The 14,852-nt window shown below is 50.0% G+C and overlaps 1 protein-coding gene across 1 annotated transcript in view; it reads right to left on the reverse strand.

Annotated features, from left to right (window-relative positions):
• Positions 1-2,718: 2,718 nt before the first annotated feature.
• Positions 2,719-14,852, reverse strand: part of LOC123035070 — a 23,224-nt gene continuing 11,090 nt past the window's right edge. The window contains exons 8-9 of the mRNA XM_044452910.1: positions 5,385-5,514; positions 2,719-3,873 (exon numbers count right to left, since the gene is read on the reverse strand). Of these exons, the coding sequence (XP_044308845.1) occupies positions 3,062-3,873; positions 5,385-5,514 (942 nt within the window). The 3' untranslated portion in view covers positions 2,719-3,061. The remainder of the gene's footprint in view (positions 3,874-5,384; positions 5,515-14,852) is intronic.

Consider the following 14,852-nt stretch of genomic DNA (forward strand, 5'->3'; position numbering starts at 1 on the left):
TCCTTTTCAAGGAGCTGCAAGCTTCCCTGCAAAATTTGCCTCATCTTCACTTTGCTGGTGGATTTCCCCCCTTAGTAATTGTCAAATCCCTTTTCTGACATGGCAAAAAAGAAAAGTTATTCTGCAACAAAGGTGGGGAACTTGGAGCCCTTCAGATATTAGATTACAACTCCCAATATCCCTGAACAGTGGTCATGGGGGTAACAGCTGATGGTAGTTGGAGTCCAGCAATATCTGGAGTCGACCAAGTGTGGTAAAGTTCAGTGCAGGACTCATGCCTGGTCTTTGCTTCCCGATTTCTCAGTCTTGCCTACATTACAGGGTTGTTGTGAAGATCAGGCGATGGAATCAGTGAGTTCACAAAATGACTGGCTGCTTCTTTGCAACCAGTTTTTTTCTTTATGTGTCTCCCGGGAACAGGATACGTGGAAGGGCGCCTTCTCCCTTGCCAAACACAGAAGTCATCAATGTACTGCTGGTGGTGTGACACAGACAGGTGCTCTGTTTGAAGTCCCCTTCCAGCAGGGCCTTCAGTGTGTTGGCTCCCTCTCTGGGGAACTCCAGCATTGTTGGTGCTTGTGGAAGACATTTCTGTTTAATCCAGGCTTCTCTGGCTCACCCGCTGCGGCTTTTCTTGGCACAATTCGGTTCCAAAGGTTTCCGTTCTGCATTTTGGTTTTATTAGCATAATTATTATTCTCCCATTTATTGTGAAGAGTGCTTCGCCATAACATATTTGGATAACAAAGAGCAGCATGGACATTTTGTACATGAACAAATTACGAGGCCATGCAGGTGTCGCCTGACCGCCTCTGTGCACTCCGCTGAGAGCAGACCCCGTTACGCCTAAGGAAGCACCTGCAGCAGTACCAGCACAAACTCATGGCATTAGCACCATCTTTATTTGCGTCCCCTGCAGGCCCCAGAACCATGCTTGAAAACAAAAGCGACAGCTGATTGCAGTCTTGCACGCCCAGCTGTCCAGAAAAGAAGAAATAATTATAAGAATTCTTACTGCTGCATAGCATTTATATCCCATCTTTTTACAGAATGAGGGTGGGAAAACATTCATTCTCCATGGGTCCCATTAACATGTAACCATGGTCAGAGGCGAAGCACCACCAGGAAATAAAATCTGGGGGGGGGGGTCATTTAGGGCCGTTTTGCAGCACACGCGGCCTCATGATTCCCAAGGTGCTAACTGGATCTGTGTGCCATCTGCTCAAACTGGGCAGGGCTTGGATTCAGACAGAAACTGGATCAAGGGGGAGGTTTACAGAAATGGACCACCCCTTCCCCTCCTCTCTGGGGGAGCCCCCTAAAAGTGCTTGTAGAGCAGGAGGAGACCCTGGGGAATGCACTGAGCTGTGATATGTGGGGAGCAGAGATCCCCCAGCAGGGGATGGAGGGACCTTCGGTGAGCAGAGCCCTTCCTCTTTCAGAAGGCGGACCTGGATCCATTCCCATGGGAGGAGGGGGGATAAATAGCCCTTTGGTGCATTTTTATGGGGTGGGGTATGTCTTCCAGTGGTGGGCAGCAGCAAAGGCAGAAGGGTTGAGGCCCAAAACACCAGCATAAGTATACCTAAAATCTTTGGGAGATTTCAGCCTTTTAGCTTGGGGAAATGACAGTGCACCAAAGCCGGAAAGACACCAAAGCTTAAGGCTGGCAGTCGTCCACCTCCGGCATAAAAATCCATGCTGGCCCCAAGGAGGAGGTGGCCTATCCCACCACTGGAGCCAGAATTGAAGCAGACATTATTATTATTACATTTTTATACTGCCCATAGCCAAAGCTCTCTAGGCAGTTGACAGCAATAATCATAGAATCATTCACTTAGGTCACCCATCCCACTTCTGCCCAGGCCTGACCCTGCTTAGCTTCCAAGATTAGGCAGGATCAGGCACTTCAGGCTACATGGAAGCTATTAGACAGAGAGGAGGCAGCCTAGTAACTTTGGGGGCTTCCTGACCAGGAACTGTCATGGTCAGCCAAATCCTTTGAGGATGATCCCAGAGATCTGAGGTACGGGGTCTTAATGCCCTCAGCGCCAAATCAACAGGATAGGTTCACACTTGGAGTGTGGTGTCCGGTTCTGGCCGCCCCACCTCACAAAGGAGAATCCCAGTTCTGGTGGAAGTGCTGAGGGAGACCACGGCGCCAAGCCAGAGCAGTGGAATAGTTTGGCAGCTTACAAATGCAAAAATAAATAAATAGGAGTTTGGCCGTTTTCATGCAGACGTTCTGTAATGGTGGATTTCCCTTCTCAACCAGGGTCGAACTAGAACACTCGTCTGAGGTCCCTTCTAACTAAGTAGAGGTGGGATCTGGATTTACTCCTACTTTGAGTTCACCCTCTGAAAGCAACTTAACTGAAATTACTCGTGGTTAATCCTCCCGATTTCATTGGAATGACTCCAAGGAGGCCCAAATCCACTAATGTTCTATGGGGGACCTTCCAGTTGGGGACCCTTTTTGGGCAGAAAGCAAGAAAAAAGACCAAAAGTGGATGTCATAGCAGGTTATAAACTTAGACGAAGTGTAGAGAAGGTGGAGATCTCCGCCATGCACAAGAATGCTCCACTCACTCTTCCATGGGGTATCCTGTGCCCCATTTTCAGGGGGCCAGAGGGGCTGCCAAGGGAAGGAAGAGGCCAGGAAGTCCACTTCTGCCAGCACTGACAATCCTGCTTCAGTCTGAAACTAACACATGGTTCTCCACTGCTCCCTTCCCTCTTTATTAGTACATTTGGATCTCACCCTGTTTTTTCTCGCAAGAAATCCAGTGCAGTGCACATAATTCCTCCCCTCCTCATATACTCCCACAGCCCTGTGAGGTAGGCTAGGCTGAGGGTCTGTGACTGGCCCAAAGTCACCCGCAAGGATGTGAGAAACGCCCTGCTGGATCGGGCCCGAGGTGAGTCCAGCACTTGGTACACGCGATGGCAAAGCCACTGCCAGCACGGTTTCCCCAGCAGGAAACGGGCGAGTGCAGGCAGGCCGCCTCCCGTGAAGGAGGAAGCGCCCCGGTCCAGGCACCCAGCCAGCTGCCCATGCACGCTAGGACTCCTGTCCCACATGCGTCTTTTTATGAGCAGTCAGGTGGGACGTCCGGCTGAAGCTCTTCCCGCAGTCCGTGCACTCGTATGGCTTTTCCCCTGTATGGGTTCTCCGGTGGGTGACGAGATAGCCCCGGTCATTGAAGCTCTTCCCACACTCGGAGCACTCGAAAGGCTTCTCCCCCGTGTGGGTTCTCTGGTGCGTGATGAGCGAGCCCCTCTGGTTGAAGCCCTTGCCACAGTCGGCGCACCTGTGCGGCTTCTCCCCGGTGTGGATCTTCTCGTGCCGCAGGCGGTCCGAGCGGTGCGAGAACCACTTTCCACACCGTGAGCACTCGAAGGGCTTCTCCCCTGTGTGGGTCCTCTCGTGGCCGACGAGGTAGGATCTCTGGCTGAAAGTTTTCCCGCACTCCGAGCACTCGTAGGGTTTCTCCCCCGTGTGAACCCTGCTGTGGCGGACAAGCTGCGAGCTGGTGCAGAAGCATTTGCCACAGTCTAGGCACTCGTACGGCTTCTCGCCGGTGTGGACCCTCTTGTGGCTGATGAGCTGCGAGCTGATGCCGAAGGCCTTCCCGCAGTCGGAGCACCCGTACGGCTTCTCGCCGGTGTGCATCCTCTGGTGTTTCAGCAGGTTGCCTCTCTCCGTGAAGCTTTTCCCGCAGCTCAAGCACTTGTAGGGCTTTTCCCCGGTGTGCACACGCTTGTGGTTGATGAGATGCGAGCTGGTGGCAAAGTGTTTCCCGCACTCGGAGCATTCAAACGGCTTCTCCATGGCAAAGGGGGCTGGGGTGTGTTTGCGGGAGCTTCGTCTGCCTCAGGGACTTGGAAAAATTTCCCGAGGATATCTTCCAAGCATTTTCTGCCAGGGGTCAAGCACTCGGGTCTTTCCAGTTCAAAAGCTCTTTTCTCCTTGTTCTCCCCATCTTTCCTGCTGATGTCTAGAATAAAAAGATCATGGGAGGAATCATAATCTTGAACCTAAGTCAGCACGTGGCAGCCAGAAGGGTGAACGGGAGGAGCTGAAAGGGGCCTCTAGGACCCCCCAGTCCAACTGCCCTGCTTCCACAGGTGGTCGCCCATCCAGGTGAAGGCCTGCACCCTTCCAGCTTAGCAAAAACGACATGCTAGTTACATGCATAGCTATGCAGGCAGGCACAGTCCATATTTCGGTTATGGAACTGTGACCAGCAGGCTGTACGGGAGAAGATGAGAGGGAGAGGCAGGGCTGTTCCACCAGCCCTGTGAAAATATGACCTGTTCTTTTCCCCTCCCCTCCCCTCCCCTCCCCTCCCCTCCCCTCCCCTCCTTCATCCCCTAGATTGGAAGCCTGCACGCAGAGAGCGTCCCTGGTTAACTAACCATAAGCTCCTTCAGGGAAGTGTTTGGCTGAGAGGTAGGATTTTAAAACCCTTTAAATATGCGGCGTAGTGGTCAGAGTGTTAGACTGGGACTTAGAAGGCCTGGGTTCTAGTCCCCACTTGGCCACAGCACTCACGGGGTGAGACACTCTCAGGCTGCCCTACCCCGCTGGGTTGTTGTGAGGAGAAAACGGAGAGGAGGAGAAACTTGCGAGCTGCTTTGGGTTCCTTGGAAGAGGAAGAAAGGTGGGGTATAAATGTCATGTCATATAATAATCGCCACATTAGTCCATCAGTCCGACTCAGAAGAGTGAAGGACTCAACACTTTGGAGGGTGCTTGTTCACCAGGAGTCAGGGATGACTTGGCAGCATGTGGCAGCAACCAAGTGAGCCAGTCAATTTGCTAGAGCAAACTGCAAGGTATAGCAGGAGTCATGGGCTTGGAGAAGCCATGGGCAACTTGTGGCTCTACAGAGATTTGGACCACAATTACAAAAGCACCACCAACGGGGAAGGAGAACAGGCGCTTCGAGCCAAAAGCCCACAAGGTGCCCATCTCTGGCTTCGAAAGATTTGTGGAAAACGAGCGGTGTATCAGTAGCTATTAGCAGCAACCGCTGAGTGGAACCTCCACAGTCAGGGGCAGTGTACCACCAAATGCCAATGGCTGGGGAGCAGGGACAGGGGCTGTTGCCCTCCTATCCTGCCTGCCGTCTACTGCCAAGAATGGGTATAGTTGGGCACTTGCCAAGGACCCACCAGGGACCCACGACAAGAGCCTCTGGGGTTGCTCGTTCTCTTCCCATGTCAGGCTGATGCAGCATGCGGAGGCCCCCAAGAAGGGGGTCTTGGCCCAGGCACTGCTCAGAGGCCTCCAGCAACAGTCGCGCTTCATCCTTTACATCAGTGCCTTGCCCTGCAGGTGGCAAGAGCCCAGGCGGGAAAAGATGGCTGGGATTCCCCACCTCTGCTCATCCGGCCGTGGGAATCCTTCCCGACTGAGCCTGCCTCCCTGAGGTTCTCTTCCGCCGCCTCCCACTTCGCTTCCGACAGCCTCCTGGCATTGTGCAGGTGCTGCTTCAGGAGCCAGGGAACCTGAAACAGAAAGAGGAGGTGGTGAGAGTCAATTCCCCCACCTGGGCAGGCCCGAGGCGATTTGCGAAGGACAAGAGGGGGCCTTCCTCCCCCTTTCCACATACAGAAGCCAAAAAGACCAAAACTGCACCGCCCCCGTGCCAATTCTTGGCGCGACCACATTGGATTCTTGTGTGCAGCTCTGGTCGCCTCACCTGCAAAAGGACATGGCTGAGTTGCAAAAAGGTGCAGAGAAGGGGCTGGATCACTAGCGGAGTGGCTTTAGCGACTGGGCAGGGAAGGGGAAGCGCGAGAGCGGCGTCGACAGTGATGCCGAGCGTGGGTGTCGCGGGCACGGTTCCTCCTCCGAGCATCCCAAAGCCACAGGCCGTTTTTCTAGCAAAGTGTTTCTTATCCCCCCAAAACCACACCTCACCCAGAATGAATCTCGGAGCATGCGCAGAGAGGTTCACTGAAGCCATTCTCGAATCCACTTCCAGGAGCTCTCCTTATGGGCATGCCTGTGCCCCATCCCTTCAGAAGGGGACTTCTGAAAGGACGCACACCTCTTCTCGGTGCGCCGATCCACTAACTGGGCTTCCCTCCTCTGCGGTGCCATGTTACGGGTTCAAGAGCCAGGGTTGCCTGGCCTTCCTCTGAGAACTCCCATACTCGGGGTCCCCTCCCACCTACTGTATATCCAGAATATTTCCACGGGCCTGGCCTTGAGATCAGCAACTCCTTCCATCGCCACTCTAGTTCCTTCCCGTTCTGTGTCACATTTTGCTTCAGATTCTTCTCAAGTTCTGCCAGCAGCCCTTGAGAAAGCCGTCATCCTTCTCATTCCCAACAGTGTGGAAAGCGGAGAGGCAGACATTAATACTGGAACCCACAGAGCCTGATTCTGCCTAATCTTGGAAGCTAAGCAGGGTTGGGCTTGGTTGAAATGCGGATGGGTGACTTAATATTGAACTGCCCAGAACCCCTCTTGGTAGAGAAGTATAATTAATAATAATTATCCAGAGGGTCATCCTATGAAGCTGATTGGTGCGAGATTCCGGACAGTCCTGCAATTTCTGGAGGGGGTCAGGCTTCTGTGAAAGGCTAATGCAAAATTTTGTGCCACCTTAAAGACGACTCCATTCATTGCAGCAAGTGGAGGTCCACTGATATGTAAGATTGGTTTGCTTTTTAAGGTGCCACAAGATTCCGGGGGGGGGGGGGGTTCGGCTCAATTTCTAATTTCACTTATAAATAGAGCGTGCCTTTACACACAAGCAGCCATAGCTTTGCTACGAAGAAATGTACAGTCCTTTTCTAGCCGTACTGTGAGGGTTGGGCATTTTCCACAGAATTTCCAGGGCTTTATTTTTCCATGGAAAGTTTTCCATTCCTAAGTTCATGAGTAACGATTAAGTGGATGACAACAACAAACAGAAAGCTAGGCAAGCATTCCAGTTTCCAGGAATAGAACTGAAGAGCTCATGCAGTTTTTTGGGTTGCAAACATTTATTAATGGCCAAGCAGTTTTCAGAATCTTTGTTATCCCCTTTTAAATGTAAGCAGTCTAAGGGGAAATACACAGTATTGCCTTTAATATGTTATGAGAATTCCAATAAAATGTCTACAAAAATAACATTTACATCCACATTAAATATGATTTATTTCCCCTCCCTGCTCTATTATTTCAGGTAGGATGCTTGGTATTTAATTTTTAAAATTTAAGTTCAATTTTAATTTAAAAAATGTTTAATTTTAAGCAGCGGGGAATCAGAAATCCTGCAATTCACACAGACTGTGCTCATCTGGACTCATCTAATTTAGCTGGGTCCTTGCTATGTCCTGGTGAATTCTCTGCTCTCTACTGACAGAGATGCAGCCTCTTTCCTTAAGTCAGTTGGAGCTGCGAACTCTTACATTTCTCTCCCCGCCACCTCTTACATTTCGATCCTGCTTCTGGGGCTCTTGGTGCTGAAGGAGGATATCCTGGCCAGCTTCTTGGTCCCGGCTCTGCATTTCCTACAGCAATATGGTCGATAGGGGCTACTATTCTTTCTCCAAACTGTAAAAGAAATTCAGCATCGATAAAACACACCATGGACAAAGATGCCAGCGGTAATCAGTATTACGGTAAAAGAGGTACAACCTGCAACAAAATTTTGCAGCACAGAATGCTTGGGTTCACAGTTCCACTGAGCCAGCCATGCCCTCGTCCATGAAACTCCATTCCATCCCCTCCACTCACAGCCGCAGCAAGTGATCAGCATTCTGTGCCGAAGGAGCATGCTCCGTTCTCAAACGTAAGGATTTTTCCTAAAGAATTTTTGTACTTTTTTAAACCTTAGGATTCCTCAAACCGCTCCTCTCTCAGCCATTTTGGCCAAGCAAGCAATGCTGTTTTCAGAGGGAGGGTCAGAATCGGAGGAACAGTTCCTTTTTTATTCATTTTATTGTTCTGCTGTTTTATTGTTATATGTTGTTTCTGAGTTTGTTTGTATGTTCTTTTTAGCTTTCTTAACTGCCCGGAGAGTCTTTTGACTATTGGGCAGTATAAAAATGAAATAAATAAATGGCCCATTATTTTTTTAGAGCTCCTACAAAAGTCGGCACAAGTTATTGTGGGGGGGCAGAAACTAGAAGGTTCCAATATCATCCCCCAAAATGTGTGTACGATCAAGATACCCATTTTGCAGATTTCTAGCTAATTTGTCTGACAGTGAGAAAATCGGTTCTCCCGGGTGCCTCCAAGTTATTTCCTCCTGCTCTGCAGAGGCAGAGCTCATGGTGGAATGCGCCATTCTCCCTCTACTTTATCCTCACAACAACCCTGCAGGGCGAATGAGGCCGAGGGACAGTGATTGACCCAAGATTCTCCCAGACTTTCAGGACTCCAGAGATTTCAGTTCAGCTCTCGCCAGTCTTGATCTGAAACACAAACTTAGCAATAGGCCACCTATGTAAGTTTCCTGATATTTTGGACTACAACTCCCACCATGCTGGCTGGGGATGATGGGAGGTGGAGTTCAACCCTGCTGGAGAGTGCCACAGGGAGGTGGCTGAAACCTTCTGTGCCATGCCATCTTCTCTGCATAGCCTTTTTAAGCACAAGATTTTATTTTACGGCCGATCTGTAATCCTCTGGGACACTCGAACAACGGCAAAGCCGGGCCGTGCTCTCCTCCAGCACCATTTCATCCCCACAACAACCCTGCATGGTAGGTCAAGCTGAGGGAGGGATGCTAGGCCGGCCAGTGAGCTTTGCGGCCGAGTGCAGCTTTAACCCAGCCCTTCAGCCAGCGTGCTAATGCAGCATTCCCCACCATGGCCGTGCTGACTGGGGATGCTGGGAGCTGCAGTGCCCACGCATCCGGAGAGCTGCAGGCGGCTCCTCTTGCTCCCCGACGGGGCTGGGCGCGTCCCGCTTGCAGGCTCGGCTCCGGGGCTGCGCGCCTCCTCGCATCGGCCGCCCGTCCTCGGAAACGGGGCGCGGGACGGAGAAGTGCCCCCAGGGGAGGCCCGCGGGCCCCTCGCCCGAGCGAGCCGCCCCGGGCCCGGCCCGGCCCGGCCCCCGCCCCAGAGCCCGCGCCCGCACCTGCGCCCGGCAGCACCGCCCCCGCCCCCGCACGCGAGGCGCGCCCCGGGCACGCGGGCAGCGGCGAGCAGGAAGCGGCCCCGCCCCGGCCCCGTTTCCTGCCCTCGCCGCCTCGCTTAACCCTTGGAGCGCCGCGGCGCAGCGCGCTCCTGCCCCGGCTCATGCAGCCCTTTATTCAGAACCACGAGGACTAGAGCCTTCGTTTGCCTTGGGAGGCGAGGCCGGCAAGAGCTTAGTAAGGTAACACACTTCGGAGAAGCTCCCGGGGGCCACATTCCAGTGGTGGGTGGAGAACAAGGCAAAAGGGATGAGGCCAAGATTAACATCCCAGATAGGGTAGCTTGAAATCCTGACTGCATTTCAACCGTTTAGAATGGAGGTGGGAAAATAATGTACAAAAGCCAGAAAGCAGCTGCATGATTGGTTGGGGGAACAGATGTGGCCATCTATTTATTTAATTGTTACACCGCCCCATTAGCTATAAGGTTCTCTGGGCAACTCGCAACCTAGGCAAGACCATTATGGGACATTACTTATCCCAGGAGGGCCCCATGCCTCTTCTCCCACCGCTAGCTGCACCCATTTTATCCTCACAACAACACTGCGAGGTAGGCTGGACCTAGAGATAGCCACTGGCCAAAAAAAACCTCCACAGTCAACTTAAGAGCTGAATGGAGATTTGAACATTTGATTGATTGATTGATTGATTGATTTATATCCTGCCTTTTTCCTCAAAGGGCTCAAGGCAGCTTACATCATTCTCCTCCTCCATCTTATCCCCACAACAACCCTGTGAGGTAGGTTGGGCTGAGAGTCTGTGACTGGCCCAAAGTCACCCAGTTGGCTCCATGGCCGAGCGGGGACTAGAACCTAGGTCGTCTGAGTCCCAGTCCCCTGCTCTTAACCACTACACCACACTGGTTTCCGCAGCCCTTGTGAAGCACTCGACCGCTGTGCCACAGCAGCCGAAGGAGCAAAGCTGCTCCATGGGTCCGCGTGACGCATTGTGACTTCGGTTATCAGTGGCTGTCCCACCTCATGAGCAGAGGGAGATTTTTCAAGGCCTTTCCTTGTAAACATGCCCCCCCCCCCAGACGTCCCCGCTTTAGGCTGCTGATGGACATACAAGGCTGATTACGGAAGGATTGCTGAACGCAAGGCCCAGTCGACCGCCCGTAATTTGTCCCGGTGTACTCCAGACCAGAGCTTGACCACGTATCTGGACTAAAGATGGATGAAATTTTCTTTTTGCAGTCACAAGTTTCTTGTGCATGTGGATGTTGGGGCAGATTGAGCAAAAACTTGCCATGTCATTTAAACATTTGACTCGGTTCGGGTCAAAAATGTTATGCACTGTAAGGCATTTGTCCCATTGCGCTTGGCTGGGGAGAATGCTGGGAATTGTGGTACCATGAGTCTTAAGGGCCATGGGTTGGAGAAGGCTGCCATTTTTGGTCAGGCGTATGTCCTGCCTTTGCTCCAGGGAGGTCCCAACCCTCTGCTCTCCATTTTGGCTCTACAACAACCCTGTGAGGTAGGTTATGCTGAGAGTCCCTAAAGTCACCCAGTGAGCTTCATGGCTGGCTGAGCATTGCAGTCCTAATGCAATGCTCTAACCACTAGGCTACCCTGCTGGGTTGCATTCCAGCTCAAGTGGGGATGCTATCTCACCATTAGCATGGAAGACAGATTCATCTGCCTCCCTGCCAGCTTCTGTCCATGGAAGGGATAGCTTCTCCTCCTTTGCCACAGGCAGGAAAACATCTTGGGCCAGCCTGCCTCCTAATTTAACGACCTGCCAAGTAACAACAGAGAACTCCATATAGGCAAAGGAGGACTGAGCAAAGGGAAGTCCTTCCTTCACCAGTCCACTCGGCTTCTGCGCTGGCCAGGGAGGACATGAGATCCATTAGGCCACTAAGCCTAACCTCTAGCAGCCTGCATGGCAGAACAAATGTTCTTTATTATTTACCGTATTTTTCCGTGTATAAGATGATACATCGCCTTTAAAAGATTTACCTAAAAATGGAGGGGCATCTTATACACAGGGGGCCGAGAGAAGAACCGTGGTTGCAAAACTGCCGATACCTCATCTCTGCAAAATAGCCTTGCCAGCAAAACTTCCAATTGCAGAGCCAAGCTAACAGGTTTCCGCCACTCATGAGCCATATGTAACGGACGTCAGCTGATGCTCCAGGGAGCGTGTAGCCAGTGCCCAGATGCGCCGGGGAGCGGGACTCAGCAGGCAGCAGTGATGCAACAGAAGTGGAAGAAACTGATCTGTTTGAAACTGAAAGTGATGAAGAAGAAACCAGTGATGCGATAGAGGCTGAATAAAGTGATTTGCTCAGAGCTAAGTGTGATGCATCATATCATAGTATTGGAATGTAAACATTGCCTAATCACTAAATAAAAATGCCTTCTATTTAATGTTTAAAATACTGATTTCTGAATTTTGGGTAAGAAAAGTGGGGGGGGGCATCCTCTACATGGAGGCATCTTATAGACAGTTATGGTACTTAATACCAACCTTCTGAGAGACATTTATCCTTCATTCCCCACCTCGGTGCTGGATATTAGACACTTAGTAGGCTAGAAAAACCTTCTGCACATCCACCACTTTTCTGGCCGTCTTTACAAGACCGGTACAGATATCAAGAAAGGGGCACAACCAACTTAACCCATTTCCACGCTCTTGCTCCCAAATCCATAAAAGCCAAAGCAAATCAAGTGGCTCCAATGTTTAAAGATTGCAATTTAAACTCTTCAGAAAAAAGAAAAATACTAGGACCATTTTTAATTTTAAAAGCAAGTGCAAAAAAATGTTTTTGTCTGCTGTCTGATGCTGTAATTTTGTTAACGGTCGGGCAAAGCTATGGCACCAAGGCGCTGTTCTTAATATCCAAACCTGTAGCTTGACTGCAAGAGGTCTTCTGTAATGGTTTTCTAGCACAGAAATAGGAATAGGTTTCTGCTTCTGTCCCCAGAAAGGAGCTGGAATTTCTGCTTGCCAGTTGTTCAAACAGGCATGCTGAACTTCAGTCATACACAGGACCACATTCAATTTCAGAGATCCAGGTGTGTTGCTAGTTGCAAAGTCACGTCTGTCCCATTGCGAGCCCATGGACAACACTCCTCCAGGCCTTCCTGTCCTCCACCATCCCCTGGAGTCCACCCAAGCTCACGCCGACTGCTTCAGTGACTCCATCCAGCCACCTCATTCTCTGCTGTCCTCTTCTTCTTTTGCCATCTATGGTGCCCAGCATTAGGCTCTTCTCCAGTGAGACCTTCCTTCTCATTAGGTGGCCAGAGTATTTGAGTTTCATCTTCAGGATCTGGCCTTTGAAAGAGCAGTCAGGGTTGATCCAGGTGTATGGAGTTGTAAACAGCCCTCTGCTCCTGGTGTTCTGAAGTGACTGCTGTGGATTTCTTAGCCAAGATTAAACTGCAGCCCAAGAAAAAGAACCAAGCTGAGCATTTTAAAAAGCACTTCTTGAGCAAACTCTCTCATTATGTTTATCATCCCACACGCCAAAGGCTGTTTCTAAGCAGGACACTCCTCAGGTCTGTGGAAGGAACAACTTTAGAGAAAATGGCAGCCCAATTAAGGAAGATGTAGTACTTCAATGTACTTTGATTAAAGCTACAGTATTGCAGGGCGATGCCCTTGACCTGTGTGTCAGCATCACAGAGTGCCAACTTGGTTAGCCAGAAGCAAAATCCCCACACAACTTTTAGCAGGCGGCATCTTGTAGATTTGGTCCCTTCTTGCATGCAAACAGGCAAGAAGGAACTTGGAATCCCAAATGGTTATCATGTGGTGACTTTCATATGACTTATGTCAGGGGATCCTGACATACTAGCTGAAACTGCAAAACATTTCCCCGCTCCTGAAACTTAATCTTTGAGAGTTCAGTGAGAGATGCTTGGCTTTGTAAACATAAATTGCTCAGCTTTGCACATTTCTCTTCTGCCCTTTAAGCTGATTTTCTCCCCACAAATCCCAAACGCAGGTGAGCATGGAGCAATGACATCAATGCCCATTTTTACCCAGCACAGCTTTCTCCAGCCAGTGCCTTCAAGGACTCCAATTCCCATCAGCCCCAGCCAGTGTAGTCAACTGGACGATGGGAATATTTCAGCCTTTCTTTCATCTGGAGCTCTGCTAAAAGCTTGGACCCCAGGTCCCAGCATTCTGGACCACTGGCTATGCTTGCTGGGGCAGATGGGAATTGCAGTCCAACACAGATGGTCAGTACTAGCATGTGGAAGGCAGAGTGAGCTGGGTCTCTTTTTAGAGAAGGACAAGGAGTTTAGGGGAGGTCTTTCAAGTGCATATTTAAGCAGGGGATTTAGGGATTCAGGTGCTCCCCAACTGCTTCCAAAGCTCCCCTCACAGCCAAATAACGGTGCACTTTTAACTTACTGTTCCTTCCCTGCAGCAGCAGCCTCCAATGGAAGAGGAAGAAGAAAAGGGCGCTCTTGTCCTTTGCAATGCCTCTCTTGATTTTTAACTGTTTGTGACCTCAGTGCCAAAAGGCTCCCTGCTTTGTTTCACCTGCAGGGAGCAAATGAGAGAGTTGCTCTTTGCTTTTTAAATTACATTGATGGTTTTGAAAGTTTTAAATGGTTTTCCAGTGGGGGAAAAGAAACCAGCAATGAAGGAATTGAAATAGTGAAAGGTTTTGTATACCTCAATTCAAAGGAAGATCAACTGCAGCCAAGAAATACAAAGAAGATTGAGGCTTGGAAGGATGATGATGAAGGAATTAGGAAGCGTAATCAAATAGAAGGATGTTTCCCTGGAGTCCAAAGCTAAGATCCCCCATTCTGTTGCATTCCAGATCATCATGAATGGGTGTAACCTGGACAGAGAAGGAAGCTGGCAGAAAGAATTAATTGCATTAATCCAAGTTTGTGAGCTAATCCCAATTAGTGCACATAGAACATAATTCTGGTCTGAAAATGCTGATTCCATCAACAAGGCTGTATTTTAATTTCCTGCTTTCATTTAGAAGCTTGAGTAGGTTTACCTGTGAAATAATTGTGTTTTGCATTCCATAATGAAAACAAAACTGTTTCTCCACTGTTCTGAAATACTGTTATAGCTTTTCTAACAATTATTAGCAGAAAGACCATTAAGGAAAAAATAAACCGGGATTTTTGGTGGTTGGGCCCTGTCCCCACTGCCTTTGGCACCCCCAGCCTGGAATATGGGTCTGATGCCTTCCCTGAAGTCCTTGGTTTGGCACCCATGTTCTAGCGGGTCTTGTAGAAACAATGTAGATCAAGGAAACAACGATCAAAGGAAACAACAAAGATGGCTGCAGATGAGGATCCAGGCTGAACGTGCAAATAAATCCGTGACAACTTTTGACTGGCGTGTGGGAAATGCCTGAATCATGACCATGACCCACACTTTCCACGGGACGTGGTTGAGGCCCCATCGGTGAGGGTGTTCAAAGATAGGCTAGACATCCACCTGGTCGGCATATCATGAGTGCAGCCAGCTGGAGCTGGGGGTCAGACTAGATGGCCCGGGAGGCCCCTTCTGACTCGTGCTGTTTCTGTTTCTGTGTTTTTGAGAGTTAAGGGAGAAAAATCTCTCTACTTTCTCCATACCTTTCATTATCTTAAGCACCCCTATCATGCCTCCCTTTCCTCGCCTTTTTCCTAAGCTGAACAATTCCAGTTGTTGTTGCCACTCTTCGCAGGAGAGCTATTATTATTATTATTATTATTATTATTATTATTATTATTATTATTA

The sequence above is a fragment of the Varanus komodoensis genome, unplaced genomic scaffold, assembly GCF_004798865.1.
Source record: "Varanus komodoensis strain SLA01 unplaced genomic scaffold, ASM479886v1 scaffold76, whole genome shotgun sequence".
Lineage (NCBI taxonomy): Eukaryota > Metazoa > Chordata > Lepidosauria > Squamata > Varanidae > Varanus > Varanus komodoensis.